Source organism: Heliangelus exortis, chromosome 3 (assembly GCF_036169615.1).
Source record: "Heliangelus exortis chromosome 3, bHelExo1.hap1, whole genome shotgun sequence".
NCBI lineage: Eukaryota > Metazoa > Chordata > Aves > Apodiformes > Trochilidae > Heliangelus > Heliangelus exortis.
In genome coordinates this window covers 96,079,935-96,100,239 of record NC_092424.1, presented here as the reverse complement: position 1 = coordinate 96,100,239, position 20,305 = coordinate 96,079,935, and the positions used below count along the sequence as shown (strand labels likewise).

Sequence of the window (20,305 nt, the reverse complement as noted above, 5' to 3'; positions counted from 1 at the left end):
ACTCAGAAAGAAAGATCTGTCATTTCTAGCAGAGATATTTTTTGTTAGGTCAACTCGTCAGAGAAATCAGAAACAAAAGACAAATTTCCCATGGATATTTATATGTGGGGTCAACAAAATGATCCTACACACTTTAGAAAAATTCTTCTATAAAAAGTGTCTAAGAATAGAGAGATGAATCAAAAAACATTTGCAAGTCTTATCTCTCAGAAATCTTCCCTGCCAATGATTTATGCTAGTATGCAAGCAAATCTTTACACAGTTGTTTGGTTTGTTTTGGTTTGGTCGTTTTTGGATTTTGTTCTGTTTTGTTAGGGTTTTTTTGTTTGTTTTTTTTTGTTTTGGGTTTTTTTTGTTTGTTAATTTGTTTGTTTGGTTTGTTTTTGTTCTGCAATGCATTTTGTAAATGCATTGTAAAGGAAAATAAGATGTAGATAACTAACAGAAAAAATAAATCTGTAATTTTAAATCACAAAAGAAGTGTCAAAAGCCAAAACCAATGTCAACATTGTTAAAAAGTATAATTATGGAGTGATGTCTAGATTTTCAGCACCAAAACCACGCAAGGAACAGAAGATCAAGACTTAAATTAAATCCAAAGCAAAAGTTTCTCTCCAATCTTTAAAAACTATGGTTTTATTAGTACCATGAAAGATCACACAGATTAAGCCTTTGGGCCTGATTTTCCACTTACTGAATTCATTGAAGTTTCATTGATCTCAGCTCTAGTAGCCCTGAATAGTTTGTGGCTCAAGTATGCTCAGGACAAGCTTCTTATTCCTGCTATTTTATTACAGAAAAAAGTCTTCAGTTAGATAAAAACCAAAACAAAACAACGAAACAAAAAAGAGTTGAGGTTGTAAAATGAAACAATAAAAAAATCAGGAGACACCAGTCTTCAATTACTTAATTAAAAAATATTTTTCCCCAAGTTTCCTACTTGATTTAGTTTAAAGAATTAGTCATAATCTGGGGATGAAAACTCCTATTCCAGAAAGTTTGTGAAGAATAGTGATGAAACTGAGGACTCCCAAAAGTTAGTTCAACTTACACCACATAATAATGTAATTACCTTTCCTATGTAGCTTTACCTAAAATGGATTTCCTTTTCAGCCCACTCTCTAAGTATCTTTTGAAACTCTCTATTTACTTCTGAAAAAAATATCCTTAAAGCTCTTTTTGATCATATTCACCTCTGCAAAGACTTTTCAATCTACCCATATTTCTCCCCTCTCTTCCCTGCCAAACTAGCTTTTTATAGACTGAAAACAAGATGCAATCCTTTCCTTCAAAAAATGTAGCCTTGAATCTTTAATCAGAGGAGTGACAAAGAAGAAACTGACCACTGTCTCAGCACCTCAATGAATGTCAAGATGATCTGCATTATATTTTAATTAGAAGCGTTAATATTGGATCCAATGTCTAGTGCTGAGCTAATTGCACACTACCTCATACCCTAGCAGATTCCACAAGGCATGAAAAGATGTCTAACTTAAATTAATTATGAGGCATAAATAATATATTTGCCAAGAGCCTGGAGGTTACATGTAACTTAAAGTAAATGGCAAGAATACTATATAGTATGTTAAGGCTAAAGTGCCAAAAAGGAATGAAAATATATATGCACTTTCAGTCTCACTCCCAGAATCATGTATGTAGAACATAGCTAATTCTAATGTAATATAGTACAATAAGCTAGTGAGCCCCCAAATGCTAAAGCTTTTCAGAACAATTCTAGTTTCCTATGGAAAACATTATCAGTTTTGGTTATGTACTTTATGTTTGAAAAGAATCATTATAAAACACCAAAATGACACAAAATAAACTCATATGTTCATAAATGCTATCAATATCCTACTTTAGTGATATCTCTGTATTACTGTGTCTAATTATCTAGCTTCAGATGTTCTGCTGCTTTTGGTGTGGGTGCTGCAGGATGACAGGTTTACAGCCATCAAGATGCTCTAATGTGAGTGGCATTTCCGGGACAAAATCTTACTTATGCCAACACTTGCACTTTGTAGGTCAAAAGTGCCTGAGCTTTTCCTGGACCAGGAAGCAAATTTAATTTTCAGATTAAACCATGCACACAACCAACACTGATTACAAATGCAGAGAGGGTGATATACATAGCAGCTGCTAGCTGTGTAGACATTGAAGTGATGCACATCTTAAATTGCTTCTTTTGTAAACTCTACTTCGGACTGTTATCCTCTAATGTAAAACAACTGATGTGTATGTAAATTTCTGACCAACTGGTGAGTTGAATTAGCAGACTAAGCCCAGCTCTGCAACAGTATTTTGAAATGTATCCAACTTAGAATTGTATCTAACTGGTGAGAATCTTCTAGTAGTCTCTTAGTACCCTAGAAACTGTGTAAGCGCACTACTGATTTTATTTCATCAGCCCTACTCTAACTCCAGGATCAGACTGAGCCCACAGACCCCAGGTCTCCAGCTCACTGGGAGGTTGAGGAATGTTTTAAAGAACTCAGGGCTCTTAGAGAACAAGAAAAACACTTCTATGCTTCTGTTAGCAAGCTCCTTTTTAAGATATAGGCAGTCATGACTTGCTTTAGAGAAAACTGGCATAGTGACTCAGGAAAAATGTAAAAGTATTTTTGCAGAAAGAAATTGCAGATAATAGCTCATCTCAGCATATTTTGATTCTGGGCCCATCAATGATTTCCAAGTTTACACAGTGACATTCAGAGTAGGAATTGCTGTAGTTAAGCTCTAAGCGACAGTTTTGATTGTCCTTTGAAGAAAAACTCATGCAGGCAACCCTGCAGAAGTGTCTTAGTTTAGTTCTGAGATGTAACTGGGGGTGCTGACACCCATCATTTGCAAAACAATATGTTGTTGTTATACTTAGTCATGATTACTGTTATTGTCATCAGGCAATTTATTTAACAATGTTTCACCTATAACAGCCCAAGCATAAAGTGGTGGGAGAAAAGGTATCTATCTACTGTGGAAGTGACACCACAGGAGACAACATACTTAGGCCCCTGATAGAAATGTCTAAGGCCATCTAGTTTTGTGTTCTCATGCAAGATTTGTTCTGAGAAAGTGTTGATCTTGAGTTAAGGCTGCAACATTGTTCTTGTAAGCACAATTATGTACTGGTGGTTCTTGGGCACTCCGTTGCCAGAGCACACTCCTGCCTGATAACATCAACTGAAGGTAACTGAGGGCAATAGAACAGATTTTCCTGGCTCAGCATTAAAAGTTGCAGCACTAAGGGGGGTAGTCCAAGGGTTGTGTATGTGAGTTTTCAGACCCGGGCAAAACCGGGACTCGGTTTGTTGAACTTGCTTCTTCCCATAGGTTTCTCTTCCCCCCTTCTCCTTTTTCCTTCACTTCTTCTCTTTGCTTTCTGCCTCCTTTACTCTCCTTTCTGTTAACTTTTCTTCCCCTGTCTTTTCCCTTCTCCATCCCTCTCACTTTCCTTCATTTTCCCTTCTCTCCTCTCCCGGGGGTGCACGCACTGGTCCGTCCCAGAGGGTAACATCGCTCCCTCCCTTCCCCGGGGATGTAGGCGGGGGACGGGGAGCAGCAGTGCGGGGGCGGCGGCGGAGCCCCTCACTCCGGAGCCCGGCGGGGCGTGCGCAGGGCGGCGCGGAGCCCCCGCGGCGGGGCGGCCGCCCAGCCCGCTGCCGGCCGGGGCGGGCCCACCGCCGTCCCCTCCTCCAGCCTGCGCGGGGGGACGGGATCGCCCCGCCGCCGACCAGAGCGGCAGCCGCGGCCGGGGAGCGGAGCGGGCGAGACGCGGACCTGCCGGAGCCCCTCTCCTCTTCCTCCAGCCCCGCGCCCTGCAGCATGGCGCGGCTCTGCCTCCTGCTCCTGCTGCTGCTCCGCAGCTGGGGGCTCGCACCCCCCGCCGCCGCGCAGCCCCCCCCACCGCCGCAGCGCGGGAGCGTGTGGTGCCCCAGCCGCTGCCTCTGCTTCCGCACCACGGTGCGCTGCATGCATCTGATGCTGGAGAGCGTCCCTGCCGTGTCTCCCCAAACCACCATCCTGTGAGTAGCCGGAAAGAGCTGGGTCGACGGGGCAAGCGGCTGCCCAGCGGGCAAGGAGGGGGGCGGAGGGAGGGCAGGGGAGGAGGAGGGTATACCTGGGGTGGGAGGCACTTTGGGTGCCGGTGGAGCCTCAGCCCTTTGTCTGCGGCCGGGTGAGGAGGGGGTTGGACCCGCGGCGATGGCTCTGCCCGGGAGCTCCCCGGCGCCCCCCGGCTGCTGGCGGGGTTGGGCTGGGCTGGGCTGGGCTGGGCTGGGCGGTGAGCAGCGGCGGGGAGGCCCGACTCTGGGCTCGGCTCGGCGGAGCTTGGCTCGGCGGGGATCGGCTGTGCAGGGCTCGGCTCGCCGCCCCCGGCCCCGTTGCCCACTCGGCCCGGCGGGCGGTACCGGGGAGTGACGGTTCCCCGGCGCGGTGCTGTTCGGCTTTGGCAGTGCTGGGTGTGTAGAGAGGGCGGGTTTTGCGGGAGTGGATATTCTGTTCAACCTGGGGACACTGGGACTCCAGTTTAATCATCCCTTGAAGAATATTGCTGCTTCCTTATTGTCCTGCTTGAAAGCATATTCAGTTGGCAGGAGGATCGACAGGGATGCTTGTAGCACTTTCTGTTCAGTTCTGGGATACGGTGGGGGGTGTATGAGCAAGCCGGGACCCTCGGCTGGACTAAGATTAACGTGGTTCAAGATCTTGCAAAAGACTGAAAACATTCGAATTTAAAGTTCTCTGTCCTATTTTTTAATTTGGGTACTAATGTGTCAGTTGAAGTGCCCAGCCACTCTTCTGTAGGGTCCAGCACTTCTTTGAGTAGGGTTGTGTTGGTATTGACAAAGATTAAAATCTATTTTGTTCACAATGATTATACAGAAAATGACCTTTCTAGCCCCATTTCCCTCAGTTAAACGAGACGATCTAAACGAACTCGACCACGCTATTTTGTTTCGAGGTTTACTGTGAGGAACAGATTTGTTCCACTGACCCGCTTATATGTTGCTTGAGCTCAGAAAGCTCTAAGCACCGGCCCTGTCCTTCCTTTACAGACACGCAGCAGTGGAAGCTGAGCAGAGCTTGGCCCTGGGAATTGTCTGCAGGGCCTCCTGTAGTAAATTGGCTTGTGACTTTGTCAGATATTTTAAAAAGGGATCTGTAAAGCCTTGTGTTTTTAAGCTTCCAAGTATTATTTAATGTGAAGAGTACAGTCATTTAACATTAACTGAGTCCCTCTTTGGCAAGAAGTGCAGCCTTTTGGCAGAATGGGATTAGTCCTGCAGTACTTGTAAACCTTTTAGGGAACAATACAGGAAGTGGGTGGTTAATGTTTCTTACATTTTAAACAAAGTACATTTACAGAACACCTTTTGCTTGGAGATTACAGGAAATTGTGTAAAGCTAGTTTTGAATCATCTGAAATGGGGAAAAAAAATAAAAATAAAATCTTTAGAGTAGTGAGTCACATTTTTAAATGTGGAATGGCCCACAACAGTACAGAGTATTGGATCAAACCTAGCCAGGGTGGAGCTCCCCTTACGGTGGGTATTTATAATCCGGCAGTGAGTCAGAGGAGAATGTGTGAACAATGCAAGCATTATACTGGTCTAACCCCACTAATATATCAAATTATCTAGTATCAAAAATCTGAATTATTGTTTCACTGTAGTTCAATCTAAAATGCAGCAGAAATAATGAAAAAGAAGTTAAAACCTTTTTTCAGCTTGACAAAGGAAACTAAGTCTCAAAATAGGCCTGCAGATGACCAACATTCTCAAAACATAATGGTGGCCTTACTTGTCTTCTGGTGATGGGTTTTCTCTTCTTTCACCAAAAAATTGGGGACTGTTATAATACATAATACTATGTCTGCACATGCATGAGTATTCCTTCTGCTATAGTTCGAATGGCTGTGAATGTGGAGAACATGAGCCAGAAGCCAGCCAGGCAATATGAACCTGGGACAAAAAGCAATGGTACAATTTGTTTAGTAAACACTGGTTTGAAGGTGCCAATTATACATAAGTAACTTACCTATTGTAGATTAATTGCCTTCCTTTAGCTGTAGGATGTACTTTCAGAATAATTACTACATGTCTGAGGTATTCATTGAATTACCACATGGTTTACCACTATTTTTTACTTTACTGCTATGTAAAACTGCAGTTCTACACAGCTGTGTTATGCTGCATGGAGGTAGCCTATCACTCCCAGGGAAGTTGTGGCTGCCTCCTCCCTGGCAGAGTTCAAGGCCAAGTTGGATGGGGCCTTGAGCAACCTGATCCATGGGAAGGTGTCCCTGCCCATGCAGGGGAGTTGAGGTCCCTTCCAACCTTATCCATTCTGTGATTCTAAGGATTGTTTTTTTTGTTTCAAGTGTGAAAATGAAAAGCAGTTATTTCATCTCTGGTTTTACTCTCACAGTTTGTTTTTCATGTGGAGCTTGTATATGAAATGAACTTTCTTAAGTGGAGATGTTGTTAGGTAGATAATTAGAAATAGTGAATTAATTTTGATTGAACTGCTTGCCCTTTAAAACATGGATTTAAAAAAATCCTGCAAAGTGTGTTGCTGATGGGTTAGCCCATTTTTATTGGCATTGGTAAATTCCAGTCTTATCTGTTTTATTTGTGCCTTAGGACAGACTGACTATACAAAGTAATTTTGTTAAAAAACAACCAACCAAACAAAAAACAAAAACCTGCCACCATGTGATTTTCTTTTTCTATAAGTAAATAGTTATATTCTTTTTTTTGCTGAGCACTGTTTCAGAAAACTCTCCCATTTTGTAATCCGAGCTTTTACTTCACATATAATTTGTTATATGGATTAAAACAGCATGGGACCCAGACCAACAGTGCAGTCAAATGTTTTTCCTCACATATCAAAAATGTCTATTCTTAATCTTAGGCTTTCTTTTGAAAACTGTTCATAACATTGGTAGTGGCTGACTCTGCCAGTGCTACTTCTGGCTGTACATTTTCTCACTCTCTCCTGCTTCCCTCACTTTCTGTCACTTCCCCCTTCCCTGCCACAGGCTGGGATCCACAGCCTAGATTTCTTTAGGATGAGTTCTGCCAGCTTTGAAACTGCTTGTGGAGCCTTGTGTAAGACTCTGGTTTCACACAAGATGAGATTTTTGCCTAAACTCTGCAGGACAAGGGCCAGCATTCCAGTCAGCAGGTCCTGTGCTGAATTCCCTTAAGAAAGGAGACCCACCTCCAAAGCAGTTTGCAAAACCACTTCATGCCTTAAGTATAGTCCTGGAAGTGCTCATGTATTCATGGAAATTGCTGAAACATATTTGTATTAGACCATTTAAACAGTTGAGGAATGTAAAATTCTGGGTACAGTACTGCTGCTGTCCTCAGTTCCCTGAATTGTATCCTCTTACGGTTTTTTTAGGGGATTTCTGTGTTTTAGCCATTTCTAGTTCATGGTGCTTGTAATTCTGACGTAGTTCCTTGAATATCACTGCAACATAGTACTATTTGTATCTTGCTTTAGCATTTAAAAATCCAAACCTGTGTACAGCACTAGTTACACATACTCAGACCAATCCTAAAATTTGTTCACAGTTTTTCTTGGCAGCATCTGGATGCTCCCTGAATTTTTCCTAGCTATACAAGCATAATTGAATTCACTGCAGCTGGGTCTTACAGAGTGAACAAGAATAGAAACTACTGTTCTGTTATAAGTAGAAAAGTCAAAAATTGTCAATTCTTTTTTTCAGAAAAGAAAGTGGACTTGATTTGCACTAGGATTGGCATGCAAATTATTGATGGGAAAATTATGGCTTGAAATAAGTCATTTATGATAACATTTGCTATGGATAATTATTATCCTGTGTGTCTTTTATAAATAAAACACTTTTATGTGAGTATAATTTTAAGTTATAGGACTTTTTTCTACTTGCAGTCATTCCAGGTGAGTAGCTTCTGCAAGCAGTCACTTTGAACTTAAAGGCAATGGTTGTGGTATTACTTGTTACTGTGACACATTCTCCGAATTGGATAGTTTACTTTGCATAGCTACTTATTTATTTATTTATTTGTTTTAATTTCTGGTTTGTAGTGTAAGTCTACAAAGTAAAAAGGATCTATCCAAAGGGAATTGTCCAAAGGGAATATCCAAAATGTAAAATATTAGTAGTTTCATTCTATGATGAGTTTTGAGACAACTGTATTAAGTACGTAGATTTTTTAGCTCCATGAGAATTTTTGTGGAATCTGAGATGTACTCAGAATGGCAGTGGAAAGCATTAATGATGCTTTTCAAAATCTTAACATAATTTAATAGATTTCATTAGGATTACACAAATCACACATCTCTTTGGAATGTACATGAATTACCAAAGAGATAGGGGTAACAGAAATGTAATGACATTTTTTATTTCATTGTTGGTTTGTGATAACATTATGCCTCTTAAGAAAGGCATTTAGGGTAAGAAATGGGTTATATGTATGAAATTTGTTGATACCAGAGTCTCTGGTCTATTATAGAAGAATTATGTATGCTATGAGCAGATCTACTGTTTGCAAATGATGCATTGCTAGTTAGCAAACCACTATCCCACTCCCATATGATCTCTGCTTTTGATCAAAACTTTGAAACTGTTAATAAAACATTCGGTACATTAAAAAATCAAGACAGCAAATAATTAAAGCTTGACATTGCAAAGGACTGTAGTCTCAAATCTGGACTGTGAGTAAGCTGAATCACTTCAGTGCTGAGCATCAATTTACATACAGGAGGCAGTCGAGAGATAAGACTGGTATAACATTTTAGTTAAGACACAGAGATTTGTGTTTTCAAAAAAGAACAAATACTCAAGGTTTAATTGAAGTGTCTGGGAATAACTGAATATGGACAGAAGTTTTGACAGACTGTTGTCTGGGCAGCAAGCTGCATTAGATGCTAGTGGTGATTTGCTTGAGTTACACAAAGCAGGCAGAAAGCATTTTTGGAAATTCTGGAAAGTTTATGACCAAGTGCAGAATTCAGTCTGAGATTAAAATACCTATATTTATGTCTCTATAAACAGGAGTCCACAGTTGTGCTTGGTGTCTGAACTTCCTTTCTAGTGAGCAGCAATTTCACCATACAGTCCTTAGTACCAATAGTGGGACTTGGCTCACCACAAAGGGAACATCTAAGACTTGATTAATTTGAGTTGCACCACTTGAATTCCCTTGAGAAAATAATTTGTCTCCTCCAGCTGTCTGTCCAAAAGTTTTCCACTGAGCCTGTGTCATACCTGCTTACTCCCAACAGATGTCTCAGATAGTCTAGGACATCCAAACCAGCAGCAGGCAGCACCACTCAGACAACTCAATTGGGCTGCTACTCTTTGGGCAGTTTAAAAATTTATTCATTCACACCTTCTCCAGCAGAAGTGGGTTGCCTAGTCTGCTGTTGACAGTAAAGAGGAGTTTAAAGTCTGTATCTAGATGTTTATATTTATTTAAGAGAATGTTTTTATAGTAACAAAAAGCAATTACTTGCAAAAATTGAATTAAGGAGTCACATGCAATACAGAAAATAACTTACTTTGAAGTATGTTAATTGTTGTTAAAAGGAGAGTATTTCTTATCCATTGAGCCCTATTCTCTGAGTACCAACAAATCAAATGGATGCTGCAAAGGATACCAAATCTCTCCAGCAAAGCAGCTTTGAGGTGTGTGAGGATGTGAATCCTGCTAAAGCCATTCCGGGACAATCTGTCTGTACTGCAAATAGAACAGGCCAGGACCCAGGCATGAGGAGACATTTACAGAGCTGATGGTATCTGCTTGGTCCTTAGAAGGGGGCAGAGGGACACAACCTTGATAGAGTATTTTGCACATTTACTGGAAGACATTAGGCAAAGCTTCTGAGGGATGCAGCAGAAGGCCTAAATGAGTCTTCATTTCAAGAACAGACCTGCAAGTCACTGGATACACTGGTGGGAAGGTATTTTTGTCATTTGAGAAGCAAGTTGGCCCTTATCAAATTCTTCACTGAAGAATGGGAAAACGTGGAGCAGAATCATACCCATTATTTCCCACAAATATATTATTGTGTATTTAAGACAATGTCATCAGAGTTATACATTTTCTTACATTACAGTCAATAAATAAGATTTCTGGTTTTCATCTTTTTTTTTTTACTAAGATGCATTTTTGACCTGTAAATACTTAACCTTTGAGTGTTGAAATGCTAAATATGTATTTATTTACAGAAAGATGTCTGTAATGAGTAAAACCAAAGACCCGTTTGATCTAATATCTGTTTTCTGAGGGTTATTGGAAGTGTAACTTATAAACAAATAGACAGTATAGAGCAGCATATAGTGATTCATCTCTGTAAGAATGTGCAGCTTAGGCATTTTTTGGGCTGAAGATAATTTCCATGTTATACGTAAATAATAATGGGTATCTCCTCCACAAATTTTTAAGCTCTTGTTTTTTTTCAACTAATTTAGCTGTTACTTACACTGATAACTTGGTGACTAGGAGTGCTGCACATACTCTCTGTCTCTGTTATTTTGAAGCCTGCAACTTGCTAGCTTCACTTCATGCCTCCAATTTCTTCTGCTGGAAGAGGCAGTGAATACTCAATCCCTCTATATCACCTAAATGCCAGCCATGATTTTATGACTTTTTATTATTAATTTATTTTCAAAGTTAAAGTGTCTTCTAACTGGAAAGTTGGTGTTCTTAAACTCTCATAATCTGATTTGTGTCTTCCCTTCCCTGCTGTATTTTGAAGTGAGGTTATTATAACTTTCCCCAGTAATTTTCCCCAGATGGACAGATCTGGTATGTGGGCTGAGATTTTATAAAGAAGCAATGTTTTTATTTTCTAGTCCTTTCCTAATAATTACCAACATTATATTTCCTTTTTGTGAACTGCTGTTTTCATGGAATTATCAAGTGTACTGTAAGATCTATCTGGTCTCTAAGCAGTACTCATCAGTTCTAGGCCCACCATGTCTTTTGTAAAGTTAGATTTTCTCCACTTTGTATTAATATGTACTATGATTGCATTTTAGTAGCAGTGGACCATTGACAGGTCCTTCTGCTCTTCTTCCTTTGTTAAAATACATAATATCATGACCAAAACTTTGCTCTCTCTGTTCCACTTAGAATAAATTGAACAGTGCAGAATGCAACCCAGCTCTCTATGAAACTCTACTGGTGACCTTCTCCCTCTATGTAAAATTGGGCTGTCTCTTTATATGCTGGTGTGGACTGTGTAGGATATGTGCTTTCTAGCTCTTTCAAAAGACTGTCTTCTAATTCCCCAAGCATTGGGAATTTGGACTGTGGTCAGCATAAGATTTTTTTTGTTTGTTCCACTGAAGTGTTTTAGAAAGCCGTGAAAGCATTCTGTGATTCTTTTATGCAAATTAGTGGATTGCTTGGTATTTCTGTCTAGGTTCACAGTTGAAAATCACAGTTTTAAACATTATCCTGTCTTTCTGATTCTGCTCACAGATTGCTTCGGTTTCTCTACTGCTACTCAGTTTTCCCAAACAACGGCAAAAATTAAAAGTGATGAGTTACATCAATTTGCAGCATTGAATAAGGGACATTGAATAAGGCTTTTTTGAGTAACAAATACAAACATGGGTTTGCTCATTGGAAAGAGTAAGGAATGGACACTTGGGTGTGAATAAATACACTCTTTCCCAAAGGAGGCTGGTGAAAAAATAACAAGGATACGCCTATCCCATTCATCATCAGGAGGATCTGAATCTGAGACACAAGGAGTGTTTCATCTAACATTGTGGTAAACACATGCCTAAGAGAAAAATATGGCTAAAAAGTATTCCAGCTTCCTCTGTTTTTCTGAGTAGTTCTTATTGACTTCCCTCCCAGGTAATGTCAGTGCTTATTAAGAGATGAGATGGCATGTCATTAGCCAGCAGAAAACTTGGTCATTTAGATATTAAATAAATGTTAGGCTGCCCAAGTGTGCTTATGAATTGGCTTTTAAGTAAATTAAATTCAAAGTTAAAGGTTGAAAGTCTAGCAGAAAACATGAATGTATAGCCAGTAATGAAGAGAACAGAGCTCAGTGTAAAGAGAGAATGAAGCTGTGGAAAGAAAACAATATAATATAAGAAATTGCTGCTGTTATTATGACATGAAAAAATACCACACAACTATTCAGAAAATACCAAAACAACAAGAAGAAAAATAGTGCATGATGTGTAAAATTGCATATTTAAAAAAATTTTTTTAATTGCAAACTGCTCTTTTGCAGGAATATTTTACAGGTATAATGGGTACAGAGAAACTGCTAGATTAATATTTTCAGGCCACAGTTCTATTTTGAACAATTTACAAACAAACTAGATTCTCACCCATCTTGATTAAACTCTCCAAATATTATTTTTTCAATTATTTCTTTTTGTAATCATATTTCTCAGACTTACTGTAGTTGGTTTACAGCATTTTTCTCCAGTTCATATATTATTCTGTGATCAAGTATTTTGTACACTCTAGATCCCATCTCACAAATGTGAACTAATGCTTAGCTTTGTATACATGGTTCATTCCCAGGCTTCTGATTCTTTCTGGGCTTGGACATTTGCTGAGTGTCTTTCCAGCAAGCTGAAGTGTTTACAGCTTTATAGTCTGAGATTTCACTTACAGAAAAAGTCTATTTATAAAGGTGACATTTAAAACCTATATCACACAAGCTAGATATTTATAGTTGCTTATCTCTCCAAAGAAGTTTATGTATAAAAATAAGTTAAAATTTTAAATACTTGTGTGTATTTCTGTGTTTATATATATATATATATATATATATATATACACGTTTCATGTATTATATATGTGTGTGTGTGTGTATAAACAGTAAAATGGAAATGGCTGAGGCAAATTGTCTTTATCATTTGTTCCATTTGGATTTGATGAAACAAAACAGCAAAACCAAAACACAAAAAGCTTTACAGGTTTTATTATTATAAACTTGGGCGCAGTTTCAAGACAATCCAAAGGCATGGTGCAACCAGAACTGGCTGAGCTGAAATGGAACGAATCAAAATTTCCTTTTCCTTCCTTTGCTTATCAGGCTGCCAAATTTTATTTCTTTTTGGTATGAAATTACTGCTATTGCTAAAGAGAGTCAAGTGATTCTTTAAAAAAAAAACCCTGAATGAATGTTTAATTTAGTGTAAATAATAAGGATTCTCAAACCTCTTGAGAGAGACACTGTGAGGAGGGAGAATATAGCAATATCCCAGTGGCTGACAAACATCCCTTAAAAAGGCATTCTGCTTTGATGGGCAGATTCCTGGCAGCAGCTCAGTCACTGTGTATTTTTTATATACATAAGCCATACCATCACACTGCTGCTCCAACTTTTTACATTATCAAGGCAATGTAGTGTTCTCTGTTGTTTCTGGCTTTCGGTTTTATTTTGTTTTGGTTTTTTGAGTTGTTTTCTAAGACTTACTAAGAAAAACAATGAGCATCCATATTTAACTACAAAATCAGTTTTAATGACTGTGACATTGCTTCCTCTTTTGCTGTAATCTCTTGTTGTTCAGATTTCCAGATTTTTAATTCTCTTTCCAATTGCCACTCCCTGGAACTTTCAGAAACATTTTCTTTCAGCATTCTTTCCTTTTAAATCACTTACTACAACAGTCTGCTCATTGCCTGGCTGGTCTAAAAAAGGAAAAGAATACTACTTTGTACATAGCATTACCTTTAACTAATGACTGGTTTTGGTAAGCAGGATGGAGACTGCTAAGTGTCAAGTTATTATCCAGACTGATTGAGTTAGTAGCCTTTTATTAGCCATACTGCTGCCAGTTTCCATTGTAGGAATAAAAGTAAAGAATAAGCAAGTCCATACTTGTTTCAAAATATATCCAGGCAGTGTTAGCATCATAGCTGGGGCAGGATGAAATTCTGTACGGACTTCTCAAAACATTTATATTCAGAGGCTTATAGTGTCTGTCCAAACTCCACGTGCTCTACAGACCGTAAATATTTTGGTTTTACAAGGTTATGATTGACTACTTCAATATAAAATCTCACTCTTTGATACCTTGTGGCAGCTTCTATTTAATGACTGATTATCATGATAGTCAGATAAATTTAATAATAATCAGATGAAATTTGTCATCAATATTCAGATCTTTGAATATGCAGAAAATGCAGAAAATGCATCTGAATCAAGGCTTATAATATATTAATAGTGAGTGAAGAAACTTTTTTCCTTAAGGCTTCACAAATATTTTTGAAAATATATGGGGCAGGGTGTAGTCTGGTGCAGATAATTGTAGTGAGCCATTCAAAACTCAAAATAAATACAAGTAAATAAAGTGCACTCTCTGCTAAGATAATTACCATTACCATTAACTACTATTCTATGATAATGTAAAAAGTTGGAGTAGCAGTGATGGTGTGCCATGTGTATATAAAAATACACAGCGACTGAGGTGCTGCCAGGAATCTGCCTATCAAAGCAGAGTGCCTTTTTAAGGCATTTAAGGCTGCTTATCAGTCATTTGGGATAGTAACTAATTTGTGTTCAAGGAGAAATTTTGTTTTGATGGCATTTTGATAAATTCTCTGAGCAATTTGACACGTGGAAGTATTTTAAGTTATTTTTTTTAAAAGAAGTTAACTGAATCATAAAATTCAGATATTTAATTTATGTGATAGTCTCCAGTAAAAAAAGGCCCAGGCATTTGGTTTAAAGTGCCAGAGAAAGGATAACTTTCATCGGGCAGGAAGAGCTGTGGAGCTGTGACAGGGCTGCAGGAGCCAATTAGAGTAATTTGATTATGTGAGTAGATGGTTTGCTCAGTCCAGATTCACTTTATTAACTTTCTGATTTAACTTTATTGGCCTGGGCAAAGCTTATGTAAGTGTAATAGCACCTTTGTAGGGGGTAGAAACAGCTAGACTAAACCAATTAAAATGTTCACCAGTTAGACTGTTATGTATAGATAAAACCTGCTTTACATGTAGATTGAAGACATAGCTGTCAGGAATGTAAATAGCAATTATTAAAGGTTTTTAAACACCTTTCTTCATATGGAAACATCGCCTATCCTATATTTAAAGACTATTCTTTTTCTTTAGTGCTCTATCAATAAGGTAAATCACGTGAAATTTCTAAAATTTTTATACATGCTGAAACATCTGTCTTGGTTCAGTAAAGCAGTTTTGAAAACTGAGGCAGAAAGTCTTATAATCTTCCCATTATGACATGAGTATTTTCTGAGATGTTTTATCCTGTGTCAACGTTATGTTCTTTCTCTAGTAGATGTTTTCCTTTTGACATCTTCCATTTTTCTTTTACATTTCTCTTATATATTGCATGTGAAGAACTGCATACAAGTAGTGGAAACAGAAGAAATATTGTATAAAATATAAAAGGAGTCTGATACTATATTCTTTGAGATTTCAAACTGAGCAGTTTGTCAAAGCAATTTCAGTGGCAGAAAGCAAGATTTATAATACAAAAACCTTAAGCAACATTCAGATTTATCTTTATACTGATCATATCTGTATAAAAGGTATCTATCTCTAAATAGATGCTGGATATAAGTAGCAATTTTAGAAAGTTGTAGGTATGCTGAACACTTGAGACAGTACAAGGTAAGTTTTCTATTCCTGATGAACTTGCAATATGAAGAACACTTAGAAAAGAGATATAAAAGGGAGGTAATAACTTAAGTGCAGCCCAGACACTTGGGTACTTAGGTGTATTACTTAGGTCAGTTTTGCTAGTCTATGGCATACATTCATAATCCCTTATCCCTTCCCAAACTCTTTTCAAGAAAATTTGAAAAAAAAAAATGTTTCATTATTAGTTTATAATAATAAATACAGCTTGGTCTGTTATCTCAAGTAGAATTTGCATGTATAGGATACTTAAAGTATTTTTTACTTCTTGGCTTTTGCAGGTTGACTTTGCCTTGAAAATATCCTTATTTCCCTGTAGGGATATTTCATTTTTCAGAAGCCAATTTTCTGGAAAGAATAAACAGAAAAAACAACCAAGCTTATTATTTGGGTTAAATTATTTATTTTTATTTTTTACCTTTGAACTTAGGAGATCATTGGACATCATGGTAGATGCCTATACAATGAATTATTTGTAAGATCTGGATCCACATATAAGAAATTTCTGATTGCACCAGGATCTGAAAAACTTGAATGCCTTTGTGAATTTAAAGTCTGCTTTTTTGTTCTCTCAGTATGTGTCTCTTTTCTTCAGTAAATCTGTTGGTTTTAACTGCGTAGTGACAAAGCTTCAGTGAGTGGGAAATAAAATGTCCATTCATCACAGCCTTATATGCCCTGTGGTTTGGGCATGGGAAGCCTTTGTGACTACAAACACCAGAGCAAATGTACACTCTCTCTTAAATAGAGATTTCAGCTTCATACTATAAGCACTATATCTGAGGCCTGAGGAAGCTTTTCCAGTAGAAATTTGCATTCTTAAGACATTAAGTGCTTGTTTTGTGGCTTGCACTCTTAAATTCTACTTAGGGTGTCTTACGTATTTGTGGAAATCCAGGCCATATATTGTATTTAGATTTCTTTTTTTGAGACAACTATTTATACTGTATATAAAAAGAAAATAGTAAGTCTAATGTATTTAAATAGCTGGTCTAATTGGTATATTAATGCATGTATGTACCTACTTGTTTTGTTTTAATTTTCTGTTTTAATTTGCAAAGTAGAGATTGCACCCCTTTGCAGTTAAAAAACCCAACCCATAAACACCCTGTGAGTGGTAATTGGGTTTCTTTTGGCTGCTGGATTCAGCCTGCCCTTGGTCTTCTCAGTTATTTTTTGGAGCTAGCTGAAAAATAAACAGGGTAAGAACATTTGGTTTACTTCTGAATGATATCCCTGATTTTGTGGCCTGTGATGGCCATGGCCACTTGTGAAAAGCCTCAGTGAAAAGAGCTGTCCTGGCAGGGAGGAGCTGCTTCCTGAGCAAAGCTGCTAACCTGTCCCTCCAGCCTCACCCAAATAAGCCTCTCTGTCCTCAGGGAAAAGCTTAAAAATAAGATGAGTTTGTGATGCAAGGTGAAAAGCCAAGTTCTGTGCAAACAGAGATCTGTAAATGCCCCTTCTGAGACCTCCTTGCAGAACCACTCCCCTTCCATCACCCCTCTGCAGGGAAAGCAGAACTCTGGGCTTCCCTGCGCCCTGCTGCCCCCATCCACAGGATGAGCAAATGTTTTACCTTGGCAGTGTTTACATTTTTTACTATCCCGATTAATTTTTAATTAATCCCCTATGAATTGAGTTGGAAATGATGAATATTAGTTATGTGGATAATTTGAAACACTTGATTGCCCAAACATGCAGGTATGTGTTTACCTCAGATATTTCTAGTATTTTCAATCTACTTTTACAGGACTTTTTTAAACTTTTTGCCTTTTGTTACACATACCTGTCATTGAAAACATTTGTTTTCCTGTTTGAACTCTGGGAAAGACCCCTTGAGAGTCCATGTTAACTATGATGTGTTACTGGGAATCATGTGAAGTTGCTCTCCATGTGGCCCAAATGGTATTTATATGGCCTGAATGAGAGCTAATTTGTTACTTAGTAAGGAGTGATAAAAACAATTTTAAGCATGGAAACACTGGAAAAAATAGATTGAATTATAAATTTTAAAGAGGTGTTTAACTGTGAAGCCTTTAGTAGTACAGAGTTGCCTTTGCTTATATTTAGAAATGAACTTTTTTGTGTCAGGAACAACCTGCAAGTGTGTAAAAAACATTTTCTGTCTGGAAGTGTTTCATGCTTCGTTTTGGTGTTTATATTGCTTTGTTAAGGTGGTGAAATGATTAAAGAGAAATTAAAAAGTACTTTCTGATTACTTTCTTACTTAATAGTACCAATATTAGAACTGCTAGGAAGAGGGTGCATGACTTTAAGCAAAATAAATGTGCTCTCCTGAGACCACAGGAACAACACAAAAGACTAGTAACAGTTTTCTTGATATTTCAAACACATCTATAATTTACAGCACTCCAACTTTCCAAGTTGTTTTTGGTTTTGCTTTTTTTTTGTTTGTTTGTTTTTTAATCTGGTTGACTGAGATTTACTTCAGACAAAGAAATAAGAAAATAAATGTTCAGGAAAATAAGTTGTAGGCATTTTATTTAGTCCAGTTCTACTTTTGCAATGAGAAGTAAAATGAGATGGGCATTGATTGATTCAAGTTACGGAATATGATAATTATGTAGAAAGATTACTTGTACAAAGACAGCTTGTTCCCTAATGAGCAGGAAGCAAAATTTGGAAATGAGTAGTAAAAAAGTGCTTTAATTTTTTTTTTGTTTGTTTTGTTTTTTGTTTTTTTTTTTGTTTGTTTATAATTATGGTATTGATGTTAGGATGGACATAATAAGAAGGAAAAGGGAGGAATTATCTATGTTCTCAGAGATTCCCTTCCCTTAAAGTTATTGTTGTTTTCTTTAAGGGTGAATGTTTTCTAGTAGTTGCTTCCATTGTTTTTTGCAGGCAAAAAGTAGCTTCTCTTCTCTCAAGAGACAGGAACATGCAGATGCCTGTGCTCAGGCTGTCTGCACTGATGAGGAATGAGGAGACATATTGGAGGAGTCCTAATATAGCCCCACCACTCCCACTTTTACTTTTAAGTTTGCTTTGCAAGGAGCTTCAGGCAGAGCAAGAAAACATCCAATTTATCTGCTCTGGAAGCCTGTTGTTAACATCAAGAAGCAGAAAATATGATTCCAAGAGCTGCAGTCTTTTCAGTGAGGTGACTTGTGATTTTCCATAAAGTGAAGAGAAGAGCCATTTCTTTCTCTGAAACCAGGAAGCTTAGCTGCAGCCAAGTGATGGAGTACATGAATTTGTTTTCACTCTTTATGCAAGCCAATAGTGCTTTCCATATTAATAGTAAAATGTCCTTGGCATTCTATAAGATCAAGTATCCAGATAAATTCTAACTATGCTTTTGAATCTGTTTGCATTTAATACAACAATCTTTGTATTGGAAATAACTGGAGAGTACATAACAATTGGAAGCACATTCTGAGAAAATCCACCTAGTAGAGAGGGAAGAGTGATGCATAGGTTTACAATGAATAAAAGCTTTTGAGTCAAATTTGTGTTATTTTTAGGTGCAGTAATTTCTTCAATTTTCTACATTCTTGATTGCAAGACTTGTATTGCAAGACTTTTTGTATTGAAGGAGACAAAATGGGCATTCTTTAGTAATGTCATGAGCATTATAGATCCTGGATGTTAGTTATTGGTATAATAAATGCAATGCAAGCACACATGCACTGCTCCAGTGAGGCTTCCAGCTCTGAGGAAAGAAAAGCCTCCAAAACTGCACTTCTGGGGAAATTACACTCTCATTCTGGTATATTCATTTACCTGCCCAGTGCGTTAACTTCTTTCCCATCCTGCCCTCACGTCCCTATTTTCAGTTGTTGCATCTTCTCTTGATGAGAGATCATTGCCCTCAGCTCTGCGTGGGTACTCACCCGATGCAGGGTGTATCTGGCAAGGCACTCCTGTGGCAGAAGGGCTGAAGAGTCAGAGCTAGAAGGAAGTCTAAGCAGCTCTCTGACCTCTGGCACTCTGGTAAAATGCAGGTGACTCTTTTTCATCAGTGCATATTTTTTTTAATGATTATGCCTGCTTCCTTGCATTGCACCTGCATCCATTTTGCTGGCTGTAGAGAAGGAAGGAACTTACCTCCCCTAGAACAAAATCAGAAAAGTGGCAAAGAATTCTGAGTGTACTTTTCCTGCCCACCCCTACTGGAAGAGTTAGTATTTAGTTCGTTACTTATTTCACAATATTTAAGAACTGCTGCTGCATAAAAAATAATCAGGTATGAAATTTAGTGCCTAACTCCTCTAGACCTGTTTTAAGAAAAAGGGTCAATACTGCTTCATCTGTAAGCAAAAACACTTATATCTGTTTACTTCTAGAGATCAGAAACTGAAGATAACACACTCAAACTTGAAACAGAGTGAGCCTACCCATTTTTAAAGTGCATATAGTTAACTGCCAGAGTGACTTGTGCTAGGGTTTGCTTGATTCATGGTCTCTTTTTAATCCAGTTTTATAATTTTCTCAAAGGGATGATTCAGCTCTGAAAGCATTAATTGCCTTAAGACAGGAACTTCTCTACTGTTGAATGACTTATCCTGTGTGGGAGGTCAGAGGATGTTAAAGTAAGTTTCTGGCTTTCAGTTCTTGCCTCTGAGAATATCAGTATTTCGTTGATGTAGATTTTAGACTTAAGCCTGCCTGTGAGACAGAGAAGTGCAGAAACATTTGTT

The 20,305-nt window shown here is 38.2% G+C and overlaps 1 protein-coding gene across 9 annotated transcripts in view; it reads left to right on the top strand.

Annotated features, from left to right (window-relative positions):
• The first annotated feature begins 3,698 nt into the window (after positions 1-3,698).
• Positions 3,699-20,305, top strand: part of PXDN (peroxidasin) — a 104,050-nt gene continuing 87,443 nt past the window's right edge. For 7 of the 9 annotated variants that reach the window (XR_011725404.1, XR_011725403.1, XR_011725402.1 and 4 more), the window contains exon 1: positions 3,699-4,022. Coding sequence is in view for 4 of the 9 variants with exons in the window: in XM_071741827.1 (XP_071597928.1) it covers positions 3,823-4,022 (200 nt within the window). In the remaining 5 variants the exon portion in view is untranslated. The remainder of the gene's footprint in view (positions 4,023-20,305) is intronic. The other 2 variants (XR_011725405.1, XM_071741826.1) reach the window with 1 other exon arrangement.